This window comes from Toxotes jaculatrix, chromosome 3, assembly GCF_017976425.1.
Source record: "Toxotes jaculatrix isolate fToxJac2 chromosome 3, fToxJac2.pri, whole genome shotgun sequence".
NCBI classification, from domain to species: Eukaryota; Metazoa; Chordata; class Actinopteri; family Toxotidae; genus Toxotes; species Toxotes jaculatrix.
The window spans coordinates 11,794,145-11,817,580 of NC_054396.1; the positions used below are offsets into that span (position 1 = coordinate 11,794,145).

Here is a 23,436-nt window from a genome sequence, read left to right on the forward strand (position 1 = left end):
ATTTCTTTTTTTTAGCACCAATCAAAAGAATACACAAAAAAGAAAAGCATCCTCCAAATGAAGAACAAATCTGAAATCATTTTCTTCTTTGTAAACCTGCTGAAGCTCTGTCAGCTCACAGTAGACCTGAGTGAGCAACAGTTTTTGAGTTTGCCACAAACTGAATTGAATTGAGGTCTTGACTTTGACCTCTGACCTCAGACATTAACATAGTTCTTATTATAGACACCCATGTGCAGCTCTGACTTCATGTCTGCCATTGTTATCTTGTAAAATAAAGCATCTCGTCAGGTTTTCCTCCTAGATGTGTCTATATTTTTTCTGCAGTCATTCTCCCCTCACAAGCCCTTCAGGGCCTGCATCAGAAAAATCCCAGAGAAAGCCCCACAGCATGATGCTCCCCCCCCCCACCATGCATCAAGGTGGGCATTATGTATTTCTGCTGATGTGTTGGACTTCCCCCAAACACAGCATTTGGCATAAAGGTCAAAAATATTATTCTGTTCCCATCAGGCCATGAAACTTTCTTCTCTGTTTTTTTTTTCAGTCCCCCACCTGCTTTCTATCGAAGAGACCAGATGCCATCCATGTTATTTTCCATCACACTGTGACTGGTGAAGTCAAGGCATCAGTATTCATACACAAGTCTCCCATCTCACCCAGTGAACCCTGTGCCTCCTTCACACATGTTGTAAACCTTTTGGTTGCTTCTGCCACTAGTGCTCTTCTTAGAAACATTCTCAGTTTTGGAAAACAACCTACTCTCAGCAGATTTACAACAATGCCATATTTCCATTGTTGTGACTACTTACAATTCAGAACTTTATTGCCTTTATTGTCAGTACAAAATTCAGATTCAGAAAACTTTATTTGTCTGCAGGGAGCAATTTAAGATTGTCTTGTATCCACTTCCAGACTGGTTTCTTTCAGTGTCAGTGTCAGTGTTTAGGGCAGGCCTTTTTTTAATGCAGACATTTTGACTTGTCATAGTAGGAAAAGCGCAGGTGTTTTTAACAGTTTCTCCATTCTATTTAAATGCACCAATCGACCATGGCAGTATGACAGCATGCACAACACCAGGATCCTGAAACTGAAGCAGCTAAGTGGAACTGAGCCATCATTGTTATTAATTACACCATAGCTTTTCCTACTGTGATATGTCAAAACTTCTTCCATGAAAAAAAAATGGCTATTTGAAATGTTTTATTTTTCTCATTTTGTTATTTTACAAATTGAGTAATTAGCTATTGGACCTTCCAGTGTAATGAGCTTACAGTAACTTGTCACACCTTGATTACTCACAGGTGATTTCCATGCAACTAATAATGCATCTGATATGAACAAGAATTGGCACTAGCGACGTTTAGGTGTGTGCCATAACAAATGGGCGAGCACTGCTCTTGAGCAATCGGTTATAATTATTACTGTACGTTTTAAAGAAAATTTTTAGACTTTGACATTAAAAAGTCTCATCTGTTGGTCATTATGAAAAAAAAAATCGTGATTACATAGTTGTACCTGGGGTACACGTGCAGGTAAAAGGTGATTCCCACTCCCGTCCGCATTAGGGACGGGGCATCCCCAAGTGTCCCAACAACAGTGACTCAACTCTCGCGAGAGTGCCCAGAGCGCGCAGGGACGTGCGCGTTCACGTTTCCTCGCGCCAGGCACAGCGAGAACAGAACAGGGCGAAAAATCCAGCGAAAGCTAGTCCAGACAGAGCTTCCTGACCCGAGCGCGTTTTGTGGAGGAAGTTGCCTCCAAACGCCCCGACGTGCACGGATAGGTCGGGAATTTTTTGTTTTGCACAACTGCACCGAATTTGCACGACTAGGCGGCCGAAGTTTTGTGTAATTCGGGACCGTCTCCGTTTAGAGTTGCAGTGGGGAGCAGCAGTAAGCGCACCTCGTCGTGCCACACGGGGAGGAGAGAGGGCAGAAGTTTCCGCTGGCTTGTTTTGTCACTGCGGGGCTGGTAAATCCGCAGGAATGTCGCAGAAGGAGAGACCCACATTCTACCGACAGGAGCTCAACAAAACCCTGTGGGAGGTCCCGGAGCGGTACCAGAACTTATCTCCCGTCGGCTCCGGCGCTTACGGATCCGTATGGTAAGCAGTTGTTGCAGAGTACTACCGAGAGCACAAGCAGCCCGATTGCACAACAGTGAAACGGGTTCCCACCACCCACAGAGGCCCGTCAGGAGCTGCCTCCCCACGGGCTGCTTATCCGACCGTAAGGGGTGCCGGTGATTAAGGGGAAAATATTACTTGTGCCTTATTTGTTTACGTTTTCATACTTTGGCTGTCACGAATCGAGGGCACACTGTGCACGCTTCGGGGTGGCTCGCATTTCTTCGGCGGGCGGGTAGGGATTATTTTTGTTTTTGTGCACATTTTTTTTTCGGCTTTGCTGTCTTACTCTTGTCCTGTAAACACTTGTATGCACCGCCAGTTTCCAGGAAACACGCTGACACCTCCCGAAGCAAGTTTAACTCCATCCCCAGAGTTAAATGTGCAGAACAACAGATTTTATTTATCAGTTTCTCTTTTGAGGAAGACTGATGAGTGGCATGTCCATGCCTGCATCATCAGCCAAAGTGGTGCCTCCTCACGAGATATGATCAGTGCTCGTGACACACAGAGGGCTCACTAACACCAGGTGAAACAATCGCCTTCCACTGGAATAGTATTGTAGTCCTGCACGTACAACCTGGCACTTTACACATCCGCACATTGCATGCATTATGCATTTTCCATTTGGGTGCAGCCTTGCAGAGTACCAGAAGGTCACGTGGTTTTCAGAAAGTAGGCCCCCCTCGTGCATAGTGAGAGCTTTCTATAGGAGCCTGTCCACCGACGACGATGATGACTCTAGAATGATGTCACCCTTTCTCCCGTTGTGGTACACCCATGACTCACTGTCCCGAGGTTAGGAAGTGGCCTCAGCTGAGGCTCCTTTTAGTCATCACAAAGTCACGGATGGCATCGTACCGTAATTATAACTTCACTGTTAATTTTGGCCCCTACTTCCACACCTTCAGCTGCTGTGCATGTGTGGCTTATTTTGCACTTACTAGTGGTGAATAAAGGGTAAAGCATGGCTTCGTTTGGTACTTACGACAATCACTGGAAAAGCAGATAAATACAGTCTCTTCATAATAGGAAATGTATCCTGTGTCCTGTTCTAATAATGTGTGCGAGGCCCAGAAGTGTGCTTCAGAATCAAAACGGTGTGTTTATCTTCTCTTAAATAAGTTGTCTCTCATTATTAACTCTATGCCTGGCCTTGATGCTCCAGAGGTTGCAGAACAAAGGCTGGCTGCGTTGTTCTTTCTCTGCTCTGAAGTTTCCTTTGAGGAAATTCCTCTGTGTTTTCCTTTGTATTTGACTATATCCCCAACCAGCTTATCTCCTGGAAACATGGTCACAAAGCGTTGTGGATGCTGTAGCTTACGATATATTCTGGTGGGAACCAAACAGAAGGGTGTCATTAAAACCCTTCAGAAGCTATCTGTAAAGTATAAATAACCATGCAGCACCTACTCCAGCATATCACGGCTGTTGGTCAGCTGGGCGCACGCTCTCGGCTGCTCAGCTGGCTGAGTCTTTGTTGTTGCTGCTGCCACGATGCTCCTCAGATTCTCAGCTTAAATTCTTCCCAGTGTTTAAATATGGAAAGCATGTACTATGTGAATTTTTTAAAGATTTTCCTCAGATAGAGGACGAAAAATATGCTACAACTCTCTTATTTTTGACCTTTGTTCTGTTTTTTAAATGTCAGACTTGGAGGAGATCCAGCATTAGTGTGTGGAAAGAAAGAGTTTACAGTGGATGCTGCTGGTGGGGATTACAGTATGGACTGTGTGCTGAGTAACCAGCGGCAACAGCATGGGTAGTATTGTTTTCATCTTGTGAGTCTGTGGGTGCATGTGTTTGTGAGTGTCTGTCATAGGCCACTTTTTGGGGACAAATTTCAGACTAAAGACCAGTTAACTGGAGGACAGCTTGTTCAACTGGAAGCACAAGCTGTGCCCCCAATTAGTGCAAAGCTGATTTGTGGGCCAGTGGTTAAGGGTTGGGGTCAGGCTAGTAGTGGTTAAGGTTACAGTAAGTCTCCAAGAAATTAGTTCAAGTCTAAATAATGTCCCTGAAAGTGACCTCAATCAACAAATGTGTGTGTGTCATCAAGGCAAAATGTGGTCCTAGAGACGCCTACTGTAGCAGGGAACTCCCCCAGAGGTGGTTTTGAGTACTTTGGAAGGTGTTTATATGTCTTTCTGTCTGTGGACAGATTTTGACACTGCAGCCGTGCAAGATCCAGTCAGAAAACTTTACGGGTGTGTAGCTGAGATCAAAATGAAGGCAAACTTGAGGATTGGAAGTAGGTGAGTGGCCACTGCCCTCCCCCATGCCCCTATCCCACATTGATTTTAAATCACAGATCATTGTATGCCCGTTTGAATCTTTCCTGTCCACTCATTTTTAAGACACGAGGTTAAACTCCAGACCACCCCGCGATGGTGTTGCACAGTTAGACATATTGAATAAATCTTGCGCAGTTCAGTTGTTTTGCCAAACTCATTTCTCACATGTTCCATTGCACCACACACAGTGATTTAGTGTCTCTGCTGGTGTGATCCCACACCAAGATGGGCTTTAGTTTAGTTGAGATTTCTCAAGTGAGCAAAAGCAAGCGTGAAACCCATGTAGGCCCACATGACATGTATGTGTATTAAATCAATAGTTCAGTTTAAACTTGATGCAGGAAAATGATAGAACCATAGCCATATGGCTAAAAAAAGCTCTATCTAAATATTTTAGGCTTTGATGAAATCTTAACAAGGAATCACCAGCCTTTGATGAGATAGACACAGACCAGTTAAAACATTTGTTGCCAAACATTGTGAAGCTTTTTAATATACATTTTAAAGCAGGTTTTAGATAAGATTATAGTTATAAAACAAATTTTGCGTGAACGTCATGGTTGCATTGCACTACAACAACATACCTTTCTTTATAGACAACATAGAAATCATCAAAAGCAGTTATTGATTTGAACACAGAACTCATGTAGGGACATGATATGTTCCTGCTTTCTCTCCTACACTCATGTAATTTCTTGTGTTTCGTGTGTTCCCTCATTCTCTAGATACAATGACGTTTAAAACTGCTATTGATTTTTTTAGGCAGCAGTTTTTTTGCAAATTTAGAACACATAAAGTTCTCTGTGCACAGCCCCAGCTTAAGGCACTGTGGTAAAAACAGGTGCTGTGCTTATCTGCTTTGTTTACTTAACTTTCTCTTACTTGAATATGAGTTTTTTTTGGTGTTCCTCAAGTTTTTATTTTGCAAACTTTCCTTTTTTTAGAGCTAGGTCTGAGGTCTCCTTCAGTGGTTTCAGCACCCAGCATCGTGAGCATTTCCTCACCAGTTAGTCTCAGCTTTGAAGCTTTGTTCTTAGCCTTGTGCCTACATGTCCTGTAGCCTTTTTATATGTTGTCTTTAGAAACCATATGCAGGTTTACATATTTTGCTGATTAAGGAACAATTGCACAATGTCTCTGATCTGGTGAGAAGGTGCAATATTGTGGCAGGCTCTGACTGACGCAGTTGGTTTTAACCTCAGAGAAATGTGCACTGACTTGTCAGCTCTCCAAACAAACAGGTGGCTTAAGCTTGAAACCATCAATTTTACATGACTTAAGCTCCAGTATTCAGTCATGTGAAGTACATGACTCTGATGCATCTGTGATGTCAGAAGAGTAAAACCATTCATTTTGGTATAAAGTTATACCAAAATGTCTTGGCACGCAGACATAGTGGTCACTGTGGTACTTAAAAAGAGAGAACTTTTGGTTTTGGTGACCAAAACATGACTTTTCTCTTGGGATCCTGCTTTTTGACATGAAACATAGAACTCGGCTGATTTTATTGGCCGATTTAAGGTAAGGTATTTGGACGTGGCCAAGCTGAACAATCAGGGGAGAACTGTATTGGTAAGGGGGGTGACCAAGAACCTGATGGTCATACAAAAGTTTATGGTTTTGTTAAGTTAGAAAAGTCAGAGCGTACGTAACTTTTTGTCACTTAATTTCAAAGATCAAGTGGACACTGCATTAAAAGACTTACCAGACCTGATTGTCAAACTGCTGAGCATTACTGCCAAGACCACATGGTCCTGGGAACCAGTTTATCATGGAGATGGAGGCGGGATGGCTGAGAGGTTTACTTTAAACAGTCGCTCTGACAGCAGAGCAGATGGGAAAATCAGTGTGTTTATATTCCCTGTAATAATTATGATTACAGATAGAGTATGAAAATACTGAGATTATTGCTTCTACCATGTAAACACTTCAACCAGGTTATCTTACTTGCACTGGGGTCATAATCATAGTAAGCATGGTTGTTTCATCAGAGCTCGATTATTAAATCAATATGCCTGCAATATGTATGCTGAAAAGACCCATTTACCATCTAACATTAATGAGTGAGTGGCACAGATGAAATGAGATCATGCCAGAAGCATCACTGTGCTTGAGGACATTGTGTGCAAAGCAAAATGTTTACTGTTGAAGATTTAGATCTCACAGAGTGCATCATCATGAAGTGTGACCAGCTACAGGAAAGCGAGACAATGACAGGGAATGTGGAACTGATCACTGCCTCGTCTCACCATTAATCATTTTAACACGCATGCAGATATTGGCTTGTATTCTCTCCCTGTAGTGCTGCTCTGCAACATCTGTTGGGTGTATGCTCGTAGTATCGTGCTGACTTTGACATCAAATTTAATAGTGACGAGAACAACGATGACTAAATGGATTTTTAAAAAAATGGTGGTCACTGAGTTGTTTCGAAAGTTACTCATCAGTTTGCAGATAAGTTAGAGGCTCATGTTAACGCTTCTGTAACTTACATTTACTCAGAATGAATCCACAGGAGTTGCAGTGTGTGTGTGTGTGTGTGTTTTATATATGTTCATCAGTGTAAATGTACCCACATGTCAGAGTCTGATGATGAATTTTATGCATGTCGTATGTGCAGATATGACATTTATGCACCTGTTAATCTCAACTAAAAGCTGCACAAGAAGTTCATCACAGCTTTGGTGACTCTGATTATTTATCAAAGATTGGCTAGTTGATGACAATTTTATGCAATAGCCTTTTTTCCAATCCGCTCTTTAACATCTCGTGAACCTTGTTTCTGAATTAAAGTGAATTGATGGCCAGAGGAAGGAGATGACACTACATTACTACTGCTGCTGCTACTACTACACTACATGCATCTCAACAAGTCATTTACAGTACACATTTGCCTGTGCTCGCACTGTCTGTTTGGCAACATACTGCTGATGATCACTACTTCCCCATCATGCCAGCCTCAAAATGCTGCTCCTTTTACAGCCCACATTTTTTATGGCCGTTTGTTATTGCACTTCCATTTATTACAGACTAATTAGGTGGTGTATGCTTAGAGCCGTCTTGTTTGTCCTGTAGATTACCAGCAGCTTTAAAGACAGTGTGCATGTGTCTTTGTTTTGTCATTTAGTTTTGGTTATAGTCTGTGTGTACTGAGTCTGGGTTTTCCCTCACAAGTGTATAAAAGTTGTTCTGCAAGCCAGGAACACTGGCAGTACACTGGGTGTGGGAGATTATCTCTTACTTACTGGAAAAAAAACTCTCTGCTTATCTCAGTGTTCTTATTATTGGATGTGTGGCACTCAGGACCATGACTTTATCGCAAACACAGCATTATTTTTAAAGCTGCTGTTGGTGGAATTGTGCACTAAAACACTGGAACTCCAAGTCGTACGTTGAAAAGGTCAACAGTTCGTATCTCTCAATCAGTTTGTGAAATATGTCCAGAGGAAATGGTTCTCATCTCCTCCCGTAACAAGTAGTGTTGACATAGCCTTGGACTAAACTCAGACTGGGTCAGTAGTTCAGGTAGCTTTTCGTGGCTTGCTTCTTTGCATAAAGAACTGCTCCCTGCTGTTCCTGCTTTGGATTTGTTTTGTGAATGACTCAGTTTGTAAAAGAAGTTTGATGAAAAAGAAACAAAACCCCTCATTTCAAAGTTTACACCACCCCTCACTCTTCACCCACCCACCCACAAGGTTAGACCACAGTGAGAGGAAATAATACTCTTCTGCACAAAACTGAGCACAGATCACATATAGTTGTTTTTTCTTTTTTAAGAGTGATTTTGCAATCATCCATTTGCGATGCGGCTTAAGTGATTGACCTGGAAGGAATGTGGTTTATTGTAAATGGGTTGTGTTCCCTCGCAGCACAGGAAATGCAGCAATGTCACACTTCTTGGGGAGGCAAGGCCCATCTGCCTCTCTATCTTTCTCTGCCGCCCTCTCAGTGTCTTTGTGTCTGTTGGTGTCTTGATTTTTTTTTTTTGTGTGACTGTGTGTGTCCTGGAAAAAGCATGTTTGTTTTCTATCCTTAGACCATGTTCTGCAGTTTTTAGTAACCCTGTTCCCTTGAGGCTTATTTTACAGCAATACAACAGGAGCTCAGCTTTTATGTTACTCTTTCTTTGGCTATGTTCTTTTTGCCACACCTATTTTTTTCTTCTTTTACACTGGCTCTATAGTTACAGGTATTCTGCTCCACTGTTATGAAGAAATGAGTAAAATAAAGAATGAAGGGATGAATGAGAATCAAAGCAAACACAGCCATGCACATTCATGTGGACAACTCTCTCAAATCACGGGGCAGGGGCTGGTTTTGATTGAGGTTAACTTGAATATGGTGCACATGCATTTTTTTCATGTGTTTGTTCCTGTTTCAGTATGTTGTAATACCTCAGTTGTTATGTCTTCATTGTTCATAAAAACACTAACACTAATGTTTTGATGGATTGCTTCTACGTCGTGTACTAAGCCAGACGGTTAAGGTTGAGGTTGTGTTACAGCCAGGAACACGTAAACAACATTATTATATAATTATATATATGAACTCTGCTTTGTGTAAGCAAATGTTCACTGACCATTTTGTTCTGTTAATTCATTTTTTTCCAGTAAACTACAGGTGGATTTTCACACTCTTGTGCTGTACATAGCCTTAAGCTGCAGAGTATAATAAGAAATGAAACCCAGAACTCAGTGTTATGCAGTTATTTGCTTTGTTTACTACATTATGGCCACCTACACAGTCTAGTGAAATAACCTCACTATCATTTAAATCAAGGCAAATGTGTCATGTTCTGATATGAGAGTTGTTACTACACTAATGTAATGAGTTTACTTTTTACAGTTAAGCTGTTTCACATGCTTTTTTTTTTTTTTTTTTTCTTTCAGTTCAGCGTATGATGTGAAGACAGGCCTGAAGGTAGCAGTGAAGAAGTTGTCCAGACCCTTCCAGTCCATCATCCACGCAAAGAGAACCTACAGAGAGCTGCGGCTGCTCAAACACATGAAGCATGAGAATGTAAGTCACCTGCGATCAACCTACCCCAACCTACACTACCTAGCAGTCACTACTCCCAACTGCGTTGGGTGTATCCCTGTTGACTTGCAGCATGTAATGATTGTTGAAGTTTGTTTAGCTCTGCTCTCAGGAATGTGGCTTTGTGTATGGACACCCCAATGTGACATAACCATTGACAGAGAACTAGAAACTGAAACCAGTACCGTATAATTGCAGACCTCTGTCAGTTTGATGTAAAATGTCTGCAAGCAAATGTCCAAATTCTAAGAGTAAAACTCGACTTGAAGCTATGATAAAAGTCCCATTTTCCATTCACACAGACTCTTGTGACTTTTGTGAAGAAGGTTAACAAAGTCCCATCTGAAGACACCCTCATGTAATGTATATATGTTTCACCAAGGACTAGAGCAGACAGGTAAACTAAAGAGCAGCGACAGGTGTGCGACCCAGCGCCTCACTTTCCCTTTGACTGAAAAAACGGTCTTGCCCACTCCACAACAACAGGAGCAGAGCAGTATAGTTGGAGTTGTGAAATAGAAACAACCCATTTAGAAGCATTGTACATTTCTTGTGTTAGTCATGTGTGACAGCGTAAACACACACATAATGACACTGGCCTCAAGCAAAAAGGGAGGGGGCTGTGGTTGGTGTGATGTCCTGTCAGCGGTTTTCCCCTTAAGTGATCAAAGCATGATACTCGGCACTACTCGGTGAGTAATGAGTCACCAAACAGGTTAGGAACTGCAGTCCCATCTCCTTCTGTGGTTTCAGCTCATTTTTATTTATTTATTTTTTGTTGCTGCAGAAATTTTGAGTCATGCTATATTTTAATTTTAATTTTTTGTGGGCATTGACTGCAGGTACCCTCCTTCAGTCGCTGCTTTCGGTGCGGTGTGTGCATGTGCAGGTACCGTGTAGACACTTGCCTACATACTAAACACAACCACAGTTCCCAGTTCATATGTGCAATTGCTGCATCCAGCCAGCATTTTAACAGAGGATCCTCAAGTGTTATGTAATGACAGTGGTTATGATTCCCCAATCTGAGGTGCAGGGGATGGGTCTCTGTATTCTGCGTGGGAGCAAGTCAGCTGGTGAATGGTGTGTATTAGTGTGTGAGTAAGATTAGAAGTTTCTGTTGGGTGCTGAGGTCTTTTTAGGAGGGGAAGAAAAGAGGGGGAGATTTGTATTGTAAAGTTTGCTCAGTAGTTCGCTGCTGGCTGTTGTGAAAGGCAGAAGTGTCTTGTTATGAGAGCTGACTGTTGAGTGACAGGCTTTCTCTAGTATCATGAACCTGCAGGCACAGTGAAGTGAAGCAGTTTTAGATGACGCACTGACAGAGGAAAAAAGAAACTGCAGCTTGAAGAATTATGGAAACTCTCAAAGGGGAAAACCCACCAGCAGCAGTAAAGCAGATCTCACAGTGAAGTGAAAGCTCATATCTAGACAGTTAATTTAATTTTGTATGAACATTATTTTACATCACTTAATTGCCTTGAAGAACCTATTACACATACCCACCCTGGAATTCATGCATCCACTATTCACCGACTCTAGAGGCCATCACAACATGTGCTGACGTCAGCCTAATAAATGACTTGAGATGAAGTTATTACCAAAAGATCTGATTATTGATAATAATAGCATGCAGAAGTAACTTTAAAAATACTCTGCATGCCCTGATGTCATTTACAACATGTCACAAAAACATTACAGTTTTGGCTTGCTTGCGTTTAGATGAATGGCCAAGAGGAAGGCATTTACATAAAGAACATTACAGCTTGCCAAACCGTACTGAAAGAAATCCAGGCCTCCTTATGTTTGGAAATTGTTCCATATGAGGCTTAATGTCTCTTGCCAAAACATAATTTAAACTAGCTGTGATTCAGTCCCTGCATGCTCAGCTTAACACTCACACAAACATTACTGTTCCTAGATCCTGTTTTCTGTGCACGCCCTTATTTCACTACTAGAACAGCTTACACACTCTTGTTTAACAGTAGTTTGGAAATTTGTGTTGTATGGTGCACTGGTGATACTGGTCAAATACCTCAGTGCATTCGTTTGACAAATGGGTTTTACATGGGACAAGGATTATTCAGGATTATACGGTATCAGTGCCTGTATTGTTGTGTTCAGTGCAAGATGTCAGCGTCTGGAAAAACTCACTTGTGTTGCAAAATTGGAATATAATCTGCTTTGTTTGTGATGTAGTGGTCCAGGCAGCTTATTTAAAAGGTTATTTTATCATTTGTGATCATTAATGAGCATGTTGTTGTCAGGTTCTCTTTCATCAGAACAGAAAAAAATTGCGTAAAGCTGTGCTTTTTTTGTTCCGAAATCATCAAAGTGTTTTAATACCTACCTATGCTTTACATAGAGAGGGATTCTGTGTTTTGCTCACGCTGTTGCCAGGAGACTCCCCGGGTTTGGATTTTTGGAAAGCTTGAGTGGACCAATCAGCTGTTTGTTGTGGCTCCAGTCAACCAATCGGCTGTGGGTTTGTGCCCTGTGTAGGCGGGCTTCTCCTGTGTTTTTACCATACCTTTCCATCTCAGTCTCTCTCTCTTTCTCTCTCCAGGGGGTGGGGGCAGGGTTGGCATGCTCTGCTCTCTGCCAGTGTGCTTGCATGTATATGTACATGCATGAGTGTTTGCATATACAGTTGCCGTAGATAAACACACACAAACACATGATTTTCCTCTGGTGTGTTTTCTCTTTGTTCTTTCTCTTTCCTCCACTTTGTTCAAGCCGGGATGTTACATAAAGCAGTCTTTTTCTGTGTGTGTTATTTAAATGCAGCCCATCATATTTTGTTGCTTTCACACATTATATTTGGTTTTCCTGTCACGCAGTCACAAACTCTCATATCTTGCAAATGCCATGTACAGCAGTTGAAAGACATGCCAATGCGTATAATCTCCAAAGCTTTTGTGACGTCTGTGAATAAAAACACGTACAGCACATGCAGAATTTCAGTGACGTTAGAAACTACTCTTCTTTTGTTGGAACAAGCACGTGAAACCAGTTAGATGTAACTCAATCTATGATACATTCCTTTTGTACAAGCCTCTCAAGTTTATATTCTCTTTTGTTCACACTTACTGATGCCTGTTCTCTCAGCTTGATGCACAGACTTTATCAGACAATGTCTGCTGCTTCCTCTGAAATCATATCTGTTGTGGGTTTTATCAGCGCCATTTATATGATTCAGCCCCTTGGTAACTAAAACAATGTGCAAGGATAACCTACTTTACGTCACTCAATATAAAAGCTACTATGAGTCCTTGAAACTTGAGTAGTGTAACATGCTGGGAATTAAAATAAACTTTAAATTCTGCAGAACAGGATAACATCAAGCCCTTTAATTCCATAGAAGTGGCAGAAATGTCACATGCTTGTTGACTGTCAGTTTATTGTCCCCATCAACAAACGACAGCTGTGGTGAGTGTGATATCTAAAAGGAAACAAGACATTTTTACACTAAAGGCATGCTGATATTCCAAGCGATCAAATGGTTGTTTATCAAACACTAAATGAAAACTGCAGAGTTTTGTTAATGTTTTTTCTACCTCTCTTTTTAGGTGATCGGTCTATTAGATGTTTTCACACCAGGGACAAGCTTAGAGGAGTTCAATGATGTGTAAGTCACCTTTTCTCTGCCCTTCAACCGCTGTCTTGTAGATTCTGACTCCTTGGTGTTCGTTCTTTAAGTCTGTTTCTCTGCCTCAGCTGCTATGGCCTCAGTTTCCCTTGTTCTAACACAATGAAACCTTTCACATCAGCAGATGATTGCAAGATTAACACAGTACTGAAACTAGAGTTACAAACAGTACGATCCTGCAGCTCATAACTTCATGTGAGTCCAGCATGTGGCTGGCTGTACCAAGGTGAATGTAGGGTGAACATGTGCACTGTGCACATCACAGCTAGTCTCCATGGTAACAGCCATCTGGCAGTCTCTGGGGCTACTGTGTGTCTGCGTGTGTATGTGTGTATACAGAATACTCAACCAGTTTCCTTGAATTCTCTGTATGGTGTGGCGTCATCATCATGTTACACACACACACACACAAACACCCAGCACTGTAAAGATTGACATCTCTATTTCATGTGACTAGTAATACAGACAGAAACATTCTGAAATGAATCCCTACAGTGAACTTCAAGAGAGGCAGATTCATGCACAATGCTCACAGACAAATCTGTTGTTGTGGAATGCAGTCAGATAGAGCATGCACAAATATAAATAAATTAAAAAAAAAAAAAAAAAAAAAAAAAAAAAAAAAATATATATATATATATATATATATATATATATATATATATATATATATATATATATATATATATATATGCTCTATCTGACCTCATATACACACACACACAAACCATGTACACACTTCAGATATACACTTCCAGTGCAGCTTTCCTTCCTTAGCTGCTCTGTTGGCTGTATAAACAATCCACTACTATCAAAAAAAAGATAAGTGAAACAGTTCTGCTTGCTCCCACCCTTTTTTATATTCGCTTCTTCCCCGTTTTTTTGCTTTCTTGTACATGAATAATGTGTGAACCACCAACTTTTAATATAGGCACAGTTACACTCAATGAAACAAGTAATAATAGTCAGTAAAAGGGAGAATGAAAGCAGCAACCATGATTTAAAGGAAGTTGCAGGGGGCGGAGACAGACATAGATAGATCTTTATTGTCACTTGCACAAAAGTACAGGCAAAATTTCGTGGCTTTTGGAGAAGACATCTGATTGGTTGTATGATTTACAGGTACTTGGTGACCCACCTAATGGGGGCAGACCTCAACAACATTGTCAAGTGTCAGAAGCTGACTGATGACCATGTCCAGTTTCTCATCTACCAGATTCTCAGAGGCTTAAAGGTCAGTGAAGTTCTCAGTGTAACACTATTTTTCAGCTCGACACTGGCCCCTCAGATGGCTCCCTTACATCCTTACTGTTGTTCTTCTAGACTGATTCTGAAACTGAGGTTAAGACACTAACTTCTCCTTTGTTAGTGTATTGAAAATATAAAGTACTCTGCTTTTTTTTTCAGATTTGATAGAGTAGGTGTGGAAACATACTGGAGATTCAGAAAGAAACTGTTGTCTGTTAGTCTAACCGATGGCCTACTTAACCTTAACACAGATTTTATTTACTACGCAAGTTTATTTGTAACCTCAGCTTTTGGCATGTGACACAGTAACCCCAAAATGAGAAGGACCACTGTCAAGGTATCTGAGACAAAAGTTAATATAGATCATTATTTCTGATGGGACACGATACTTGGTTCTTGTTACTGTGATGGCTTGATTCGCTGAAGCACATTTTACAGTTTTGGTTAAGTCATGTAACTGAGTCACATGGTTGCACGCTTTGCGTTGTGTTTAAGTTAATTTAAGTTATAAGTCATCATTATCATCTTCTTCTCTCCCACAGTACATCCATTCTGCAGATATCATCCACAGAGTAAGTGAGGACCCTGCTGCATGTGCTTGAAGTTAAATTTTATGTTTCTTTTGCCCAAAGAATACACATTCGATATTGGTCAAACATCTAAAATTTGGATCAGTTATAAGGTGTTTGGCAAACATAGACAGTTGGAAAGCATTGTGCATTATAAAGTCAGCAGGATGCCCCTTATGCTAACTGCTCTGTCTTGCCTTTCTTCTCCTCAGGACCTGAAGCCCAGCAATCTCGCTGTGAATGAAGACTGTGAGCTCAAGGTGAGAAATAGTCAACTTACTTCACTATGTACTGTTCACTATGTATGATTTAGCTCATGATCATGGAGTGACAAACATCTCTTCATCCATCAGATCCTGGACTTTGGTTTAGCGCGGCACACAGATGATGAAATGACGGGCTACGTAGCCACCCGGTGGTACCGAGCCCCAGAGATCATGCTCAACTGGATGCACTACAACATGACAGGTACACACACAAACATTCAGTCGTAATTATTTTGGGCTGCTGCTGAATGGAACATTACATCAAATGTGATTTCCCATAATTTAAATTATGTAGAAATAGCTCACTTACATCTGTGTTTAGGGCTGTTGGTTAAATTTGCCGTTCGATTTGACAAAAGCCTTTGAACAATAATGGAAAAAAAATAACATTGAGCTTTTTTGTTTTCAGTACACACTGCTGAAATAAAAAGAAACAATTTCAGCAGATATATTTAGCTTTTTCTTGTCTGGCGTCACTTGTTATATATTTATTACACAAGAAATGATGAGGGTGATTTTAGAGGAAGTGGGGCAGCTTTTCAATTTTCTGGTTGATTCGACATGGCCCTAAGGTGCAGCAATAACGAAAACATCCACAGCAGACGTTTGGCTTGCTGGATGCCATTTTTTTCTGCTCTGCACTTGTCTTTTGTGGTGCTACAGTGTTGACATAAATAGTCAAATGAAGTCGTTATATTGCCTTTTGCTGTGCTAGCAGCTGTAAGACGCTGTTGACAGTGTACATGCTTTAACTCCACTTGATAATTTTAAGAATACAATATTTCCAGTGTAGAATGTGTTGGCAAGTGTAGCATTTTTTAAAACAGAGTTCTGCTTTATCCATAAAGTGGTTTCGTGGCCGATGAACAGCATGTAAAAACATTAAGAATTAAATTTTTTACATTAACTCAGCAACACTGAATGTTTAACAGATTCTGCAAAAAATGCATGTAATTTGCCACAAGTATTAAAGAGCCTTGTACTGAACATTGCAAACTGTGATCCCAAACTTGTGTCCCATGTGCAGCTTTATTGGTCCTGAACTTGGTAAATCTAATAAGTGTAATGTAACTGATACTGAAGATAAAGCTGCCAAGTTGCATCTTGTTCTGACATATTCAACATGCTGCATTCATATTTTTTTTTATTTTAATAGTGGATATCTGGTCAGTGGGCTGCATCATGGCTGAACTACTCACTGGACGGACGCTCTTCCCTGGTACAGACTGTATCCTTCCACCGATGTCACTGCCAATCCAAAAATAAAATGGCTTTTTGGAGTCAGCCTGTAGGTATTGGGTATTGAGGAGGTAGTAGATGGGTGCAGCCTGCTCTCTTTGGTATATACTTGAGATTAGATTTGCAGAAGTTGCTTTAGAATAATTAGCTTCTGCACTGCCAGGCTCTCACACAGGCTGTTGCCTTTGTTGCGAACACCACAGGGTTTCAAAGACACCCTTACTTACTTCAAGCTGACTCAAAAGCATTGCTGAGTACAGAATTTTGTGAGCTGCATGCCAGAATAGTGAAGGAAGCGTGTGTGTTGGTGTGGGTCTGTGTGTGCGTTGGTGTGTGTATGTAATAGAAGTTAGTCCCCCGTGGACTATGATTCAGTGCTGCCCACTGTTGTCTCCGCTGTTTCTCCACAATACAGTACACCTTCCTGTTTCCCTCCCACGAAGCTTCCCATGCACAGCGGCAAAGCATTCAGATGTTTTAATACAAAAAACACACAGGAAGACACAGTGGAATTAGAACACACACACACACAAACTTGTACTGCTATCTTTGTGAGGACACTCACTGACATAACCCCAACTTAAACCTAATTTTAACCTGAACCCTAAAACCAAGTCTTAACCGTCAAACAGCCCTTTAGAGGTGTGTCAGCCAAAATGTCCTCACTCCGTTAGGATTATAACTCAAACTGGTCCTCACAAAGAGAGAACTACAAGTACACACACACCTTCAAAATACAGAAGCTGGCACTTACACTGCCGTGATCATGTTCCTGTTAAAGATGAAAAGCATGAGCTGACTGTTGCATAATGTGTTTGTGATTCCTGCTCTAAATGATCAATCAAACCATCCACTCCTTCACTGCATGCCCTGTGGGTGGATGTGTGTGTGTGTGCACATGTGTTTTAAATGTGTGCCCTCTCACCAAACCTAAATTTCCGAGAGAGGTGGTGGAACTACCCACCTAAAATGCAGTAGTCTTTCTGTCTCATTTTACCCGTCTCAGTGAAATATGAGCTTGGCACTTGAGGCTACAGGTGCGTATGAGGAAATCTGATGATGAGCTCTGGCATCCCACACAATATAATTACAGGTGCAGTGTGCAGGAGCTGTGCCTTTTTGGATTTTTTAAAGATATATTTAAAGATACCATGGGTGAAAAACACATTAATTTGCTAATGATTACTGACACTTTAAGATTTCAGTAATAGCTCAGCTACATATATGTTGAACCTGGTTTGGTTTGGTGAGAAGCAGACACACTAGTTTGACCAGATCACACACACAGATCAACTGTCAGTGAGCAGTTCACTGACTGTATTAAAAGGCAGTTTAGCATGCTGATTGCTTACACTTCTGGTATATCTTACTTGTAAAACTTCGCCGATTAAGTGATAATTCAATGCAAGTTGAGTTGCATAAAACTAATAGGAAACTATTTTGATAATCCATCTATAGTTTCAGTTTTTTTTTCCCCAATCAAAACACTGAACAGTCATTGGTTTTAGCTTCTCTAATGTAAGGCCTTGCTGCTTTTCACAGTTTTATATAGTTGTAATTAAAATATTTTTTTATTTTTTAAATATTTTTAGCACCATTTTCTTTTGTTGACATTTAAATAGTCTCGGTACTGAAAATTACAATCGGCAATTAGTAATGAAACCCATTAATCATTAGTTGCACCCTTTGTTTCCATTTTGCCATTTTATTCCCTTGAAAACATGCAAAATGACCTAACATTGCATGCCACGATACAGTTCTTCTGAATGTGGGAGTTTGGGATATTTGTTCTTTCACTCTTTTTTCAGAATTCACCATTGTAATCACAGTGTGTGACAAAGTGCACATTTGAGTTGTCAGTACTATGGCTAAGATTTTTATTTTATGTACTGTTTGTTTAATTTTTTTATTATTATAATTTTTTTGTTGTATGAATGAAAAAGTTGAATCCAACACAGATGACAGCTTTGACTGTTGTACCTCTCACTCCTCTGTCCTTATCCAACACCATCCATTCCTCCTGTTTTCCTTCATGTGAGCGTGGTAGACATTGATCAGTTGAAGCTTATAATGATGCTCGTCGGAACCCCAGGGCCCGAACTCTTGATGAAAATCTCTTCGGAGTCAGTGAGTGTCAAGCCACCCAGTTTTGTCGCACTGCCCCTCCTGCCTATCTGTGTGTTGCCTCGATGTTGCCCTGGCAAGAGATCCACAGTCTACTATTTTATATAGATGCTACCACCTCTAAGCTGCACTCTCAAAGTGTGTGTTTTCTTAATGGCTTCATTTGCACTTTAGCACAATGCTTTGATTCCCACTTGTATCTAGCATGTACTATGACTTCTTGCAGTCTACTAATCTCTTTAAATGACAGATTAAGACGCCTCTGGTGCAGCACTGGGTTACAGTGTCCATAAATCTTATTAAAGGTTATAATCAGGCAAGGGTTGCTGTATATCAAAGCTGAGAAACTGTCTTCCTCCCTCTTCCATCCTCTTCATCCTCACCCCTTGTGTGCCCTCCCCATTCCTACCCCACCATACACAAACTACCCTAACTGCCCATGCTGTTTGACATGCTGACCTCCATGTTATGATGCCCCTTGACTCAGAAGCCGTAGATATAAACCAGCTTCAGCAGATAATGCGCCTGACGGGGACACCCCCAGCCTCCCTCATAAGCAGGATGCCCAGCCATGAGGTGAGACACGTGCCCTCTGCCTTCCCATGCGCCCCGGCTCGTCCCAAGCTGAAATCAGGGCCAAGCAGCAGCCGTCCATCACCCGATACTCACTTTCCTGTCCATAGACAGATACCGTTAGAATCGATGTATATTAAATATTTCCTGCTGGTCCTTTTCCGCATTTTAGCCTCTGCTCTCACTCAACTTATTCCCTGTTTCCTCTCTGACTCACCGTGCTTGTCACAGCAAGGCTTCCCAGAGTGCTTTGCCAAGTGCAGCCAGTGTATTTTGATGAGCTGTGTGTTGCATTGGTAACACATCTCGATTCTGAAAATTAGAGCACAATGTTTGTGAATGCATGTGAATTGGGTGTTAATTAAAGAGCTGGAAGCATGGAAGGATGTACAGTAGAAGCAATTTTTGCATCTGGTAAATTTAGTAAATCAATGTTGGTAAAAGATTTCAGATTTTCGTGTAGCATGATAAAGGCCTTTGATTTACTATTTTTCTTTAAGATCTTTCATAGTTTTGTTCATTTCTCACAGGCGAGGAACTACATTCATTCACTTCCCCAGATGCCCAAGAGGAACTTTGCTGACGTATTTATTGGTGCCAACCCTCTTGGTAAGTTCCCTCCTCACCATCAGGCTGCACTTGCACTCATGGCTCACCAAGTCCCTCTAGTGGTGTCACAAACACACAGTTCTTTTTGTGAGGGTTAATCACCAATTACTGTCCATGTTAAATCATACAGTATGAGAAATTCTGTACATAGGTTCGATATTACAGTTTAACACTTACACTTTTTTTTTTTTAACAAACAAACCAAGAGGAGTAAACATGAAGTCACGAATAACTAATAACTCACTAATAGGATGGTCTCTTTCTTGTCATCCTGCATCATCAGGACCCATGTGGGGAAACCGATTTGATTCAGATTCAGAACTTCAAAGCTTCTGGTGTATATGTTTATGTTCTCAGGAGTCACAAAGAGGTCACAAACAAAAAAACTAATTATAAGTGTCATTAGTGTCATCAGGCTGCAAACTGGCTGAATCATGATCAACAATAAGAGACAGGATGAAAAAGAAGCGTCTTGGACAGCAGTAGCAAATAAACTTCCAAATGCCAACTGCCCAAATAAATGCCTGTTATTAACTCTCTCTGCCACTGACTTTCTTAGTAAAGAACTTATTTTGTTTGCTCTTTGCCTATTTTCTCTGTTTCTGTCTTTCGTTTTGCACGTTCTCTCATGCTCACCATTGTTCCTCTCATTGCTGCTGTGTTTAAGCGGTGGACTTGCTGGAGAAAATGCTGGTGTTGGACACAGACAAGCGGATCACAGCGTCGGAGGCTCTCGCCCACCCGTACTTTGCCCAGTACCACGATCCAGACGATGAGCCTGAAGCAGAGCCTTATGACCAGAGCTTTGAGAGTCGCGAGCTGGAAATTGAGGAATGGAAGAGTAAGTTGGCACATTGCATATGCCTAGGCTACAATTTGTAACCTTATCTGTTTGGTAGAAAATAGGGTTGTGTGTTCAGTATATTTGTAAATATCAATATATTTGTATAAATCCCTGTTTATTTTTCCCAGAGTTAACCTACGAGGAGGTACTTAGCTTTGTGCCGCCATCATTTGATGGAGATGAGATGGAATCCTGAGGAGGATGCACCTTTTCTTCCATCTTTTGTTTTCCAAGAGACTCTCTTAAAGGACTATCAGTCTCATGTGACTATCCACCACTATCCTCACACACGCGCACAACCATGACATTCAAGTGCCTGCCGTCATTCATCTCTGTGGGAAGTTGCGATATCAGGGATAAAACTCTACATCCTGTTCATCCCACCCCCCACTTTGTTGTTTTTGTTACCTTGCATCCCAGTGTGCTGAGGCGGACTTTAACGCTCCTAATATTTGTAGTCAGTTTTGGCCTCAGACATTTATTGTTTATATTGTATTCCCTCTTTGATTCACAAAATTAGAAATTACATGTCCGTATCTTAAAGCAAATCGGAGAAATTGAACTGCTGATATGTATTTTATGAAGTTGTACTTCCTAGCGGTAATGAATACTATAGGAAATGTTTGATACCATGATGTTTCTGAAGTTCATCTTTTCTCCACACATTAAATTAAATGTTATTTCTATCAGTTCATAGAACGGTGTAAATATGACAGCAAGCAGTATTTGTACAGAAGTACTTCAGATGAAACAGTTACCATATGTGTGTAATAGTCATTATTTGCTGAGACGCACCTCAGCTGACCCCTTTGACAGTATGAATTTTATTACTAGAGTTTAGCTTCAAATGACATATAAAACGATACAGTGTGTAATTTATTACAAATATGTACAGAATAGGCTACAAAAAAAGTCAAATATTCACCTCTAAAATGAAAATTCAAGGCTTCATATTTCTTATTGTTGGATTTGAAGGTTGACAGTGTCCCATTTTTAACAAAAACATAAGTTTTGGAGAGTATGGCTTATGTGTCACCCATTTAACGTTTTGTTTGATGTCCACTCCTTTAGCACTTCACTTTTCTTGTCTCAGAAGAATGTTTTAGCAAATAGTCATCTACAGGACCACTTCAGCATGATAGAGCCAGACTCAGAGGCTTCCTAGTTTATTGAAATTTGATGTTTTCCATTTCATCATCAACTGGCAATGTAATTTAAACATATTTCATTTATAAAACACAATACTATTAATGTGTATTGAATGTTGGGGGCATCTGTTTGCCCTGTATTTATGATCTTTTGTTATGTTGTTTGTATATCAATGTAAAAGAGAATATTATTTGTCAGAATTTAAGGTTCTTTTTATTATTTATAGAGAGCTTACTGTAATGGAAACCAAATGTATCATCATCAATCTCATATGTCAGTCGAGCCATGATGACTGCAGCTACAGCTTGTGTATCAGAGTCAACAATGTTCTTAACTTGTTGCAGACAACCATATCAGTTTAAATCCATTTGTTTAAAGAGTTGCTGAAAATGTATTTATCTTATTGTGTTCCCTGAGGTACTGCCACCCAAAATCAGAAAACATATCCAGAAATCGTAATAAGTATTACAAGAGAGTCAACATTAACATTGACCAACAAACCACTAAACTCCTCGTTTTGAAGTTTGAAAACATTTACTAACAAAATGTTGTTGTTTTTTTCTTTCTTTTTTTCCCCTGTGTTAGAAATCAAACACTCACATGTGACATACAAGCTATATCCACAGTTGCTCTGGCTAATGTCAATCAGACAATATCAGTGTCTTCACAAGTTCATTTGCAACTGCTTTCATGTAACTGTGTTTTCATGTAGTTCTTTTTTGTTCTAATGTATTATTTTATTCTTTCTGTGTTAAATCAAGATTTGATGTTACTCTGTAATTCTGTAATATTGATTGTTTTTATGAGCAGTGCTAGAACCGTATTTGTCATTTGAGTAATTTAGTAGGGCACATGTTTGTGAAAAAGAGTGTACGTTTACTCACTGGATGCTGAAGGGCAATGCCGAAGCCTCATACTTGGTCATTTTAAAACAACTGCATTGATTAAATAGGATATTTATCTTGTCCATTTCCCATTGTCTGCAGTTAATTTAGTTTTTGGTTATGCTTTCTTTGCCTGAGATGTGTTCATATGTTTTTACTATGTTCTTTATTACATGCACCAAGACAGCAGGCCACGCCACCTGTAAATACCACCATTAGAGAATAAAGACTACTATTTTTCAAATGTGTAACAGTGTGCAGTTTCTTGTGGTGAGTTTTTAGCTGTGAGAATGTTGCCACTGGGTGGCAGTGCAGCACAATTAGAGGGAAAAGGTGAGGATGACCAAAACAGTGGGGAAAGAAGGTGAAGCAAAACCAAATTAAAGAGCTTATTAATCCATTTTATACTGCAAAACCACCCAGTTAGTTTCTGCACACTGTGCAGAGGAAATGAGAACACCAGGCACACACACAAGCAGAATTGCAGTCCTCAATGTTAACAATATATTAGTAAATCTATGTTACTAGTTATAAGGTCGTAGTTAGTTGAATGCTTAACCAGTCAGTATAAGTGAAAATAGATAAATGACAAAAAGTATGAAGAAATCAACTTATGTTTTCTGTGTCTCTCACCACCTTTATGTGAAACTTGTAATTTCTGACTCCAGCACCACAAAGAACAGATTTCTGACACGCCACAACTCACAGGAAGATGGCTGCTTTGATGCTTTCCTCTGGTGGAGGAAAAATATGGCATACTAAATTGAAATTATAGTTTAAAGTGAGACTGTTGAAAGGTTAATTAACACAGTCCTCATCTTGAATG

The 23,436-nt window shown here is 40.4% G+C and overlaps 1 protein-coding gene across 2 annotated transcripts; it reads left to right on the forward strand.

The window, feature by feature from the left end:
• The first annotated feature begins 1,690 nt into the window (after nucleotides 1-1,690).
• Nucleotides 1,691-22,858, forward strand: mapk14b (mitogen-activated protein kinase 14b). Of its 2 annotated transcripts, none has more exons than XM_041034038.1 (12): nucleotides 1,691-2,107; nucleotides 9,312-9,441; nucleotides 13,026-13,084; nucleotides 14,228-14,339; nucleotides 14,896-14,925; nucleotides 15,135-15,182; nucleotides 15,276-15,390; nucleotides 16,345-16,416; nucleotides 18,475-18,554; nucleotides 19,655-19,733; nucleotides 20,401-20,574; nucleotides 20,706-22,858. In XM_041034038.1, exons 1-12 carry the CDS (start codon nucleotides 1,989-1,991, stop codon nucleotides 20,771-20,773), a joined length of 1,086 nt encoding a protein of 361 aa, XP_040889972.1. In that variant the 5' UTR covers nucleotides 1,691-1,988; the 3' UTR covers nucleotides 20,774-22,858. The 2 variants fall into 2 exon arrangements, with proteins under 2 accessions (XP_040889972.1, XP_040889973.1); XM_041034039.1 differs by lacking the exon at nucleotides 18,475-18,554 and adding an exon at nucleotides 19,048-19,127.
• Nucleotides 22,859-23,436: the final 578 nt, after the last annotated feature.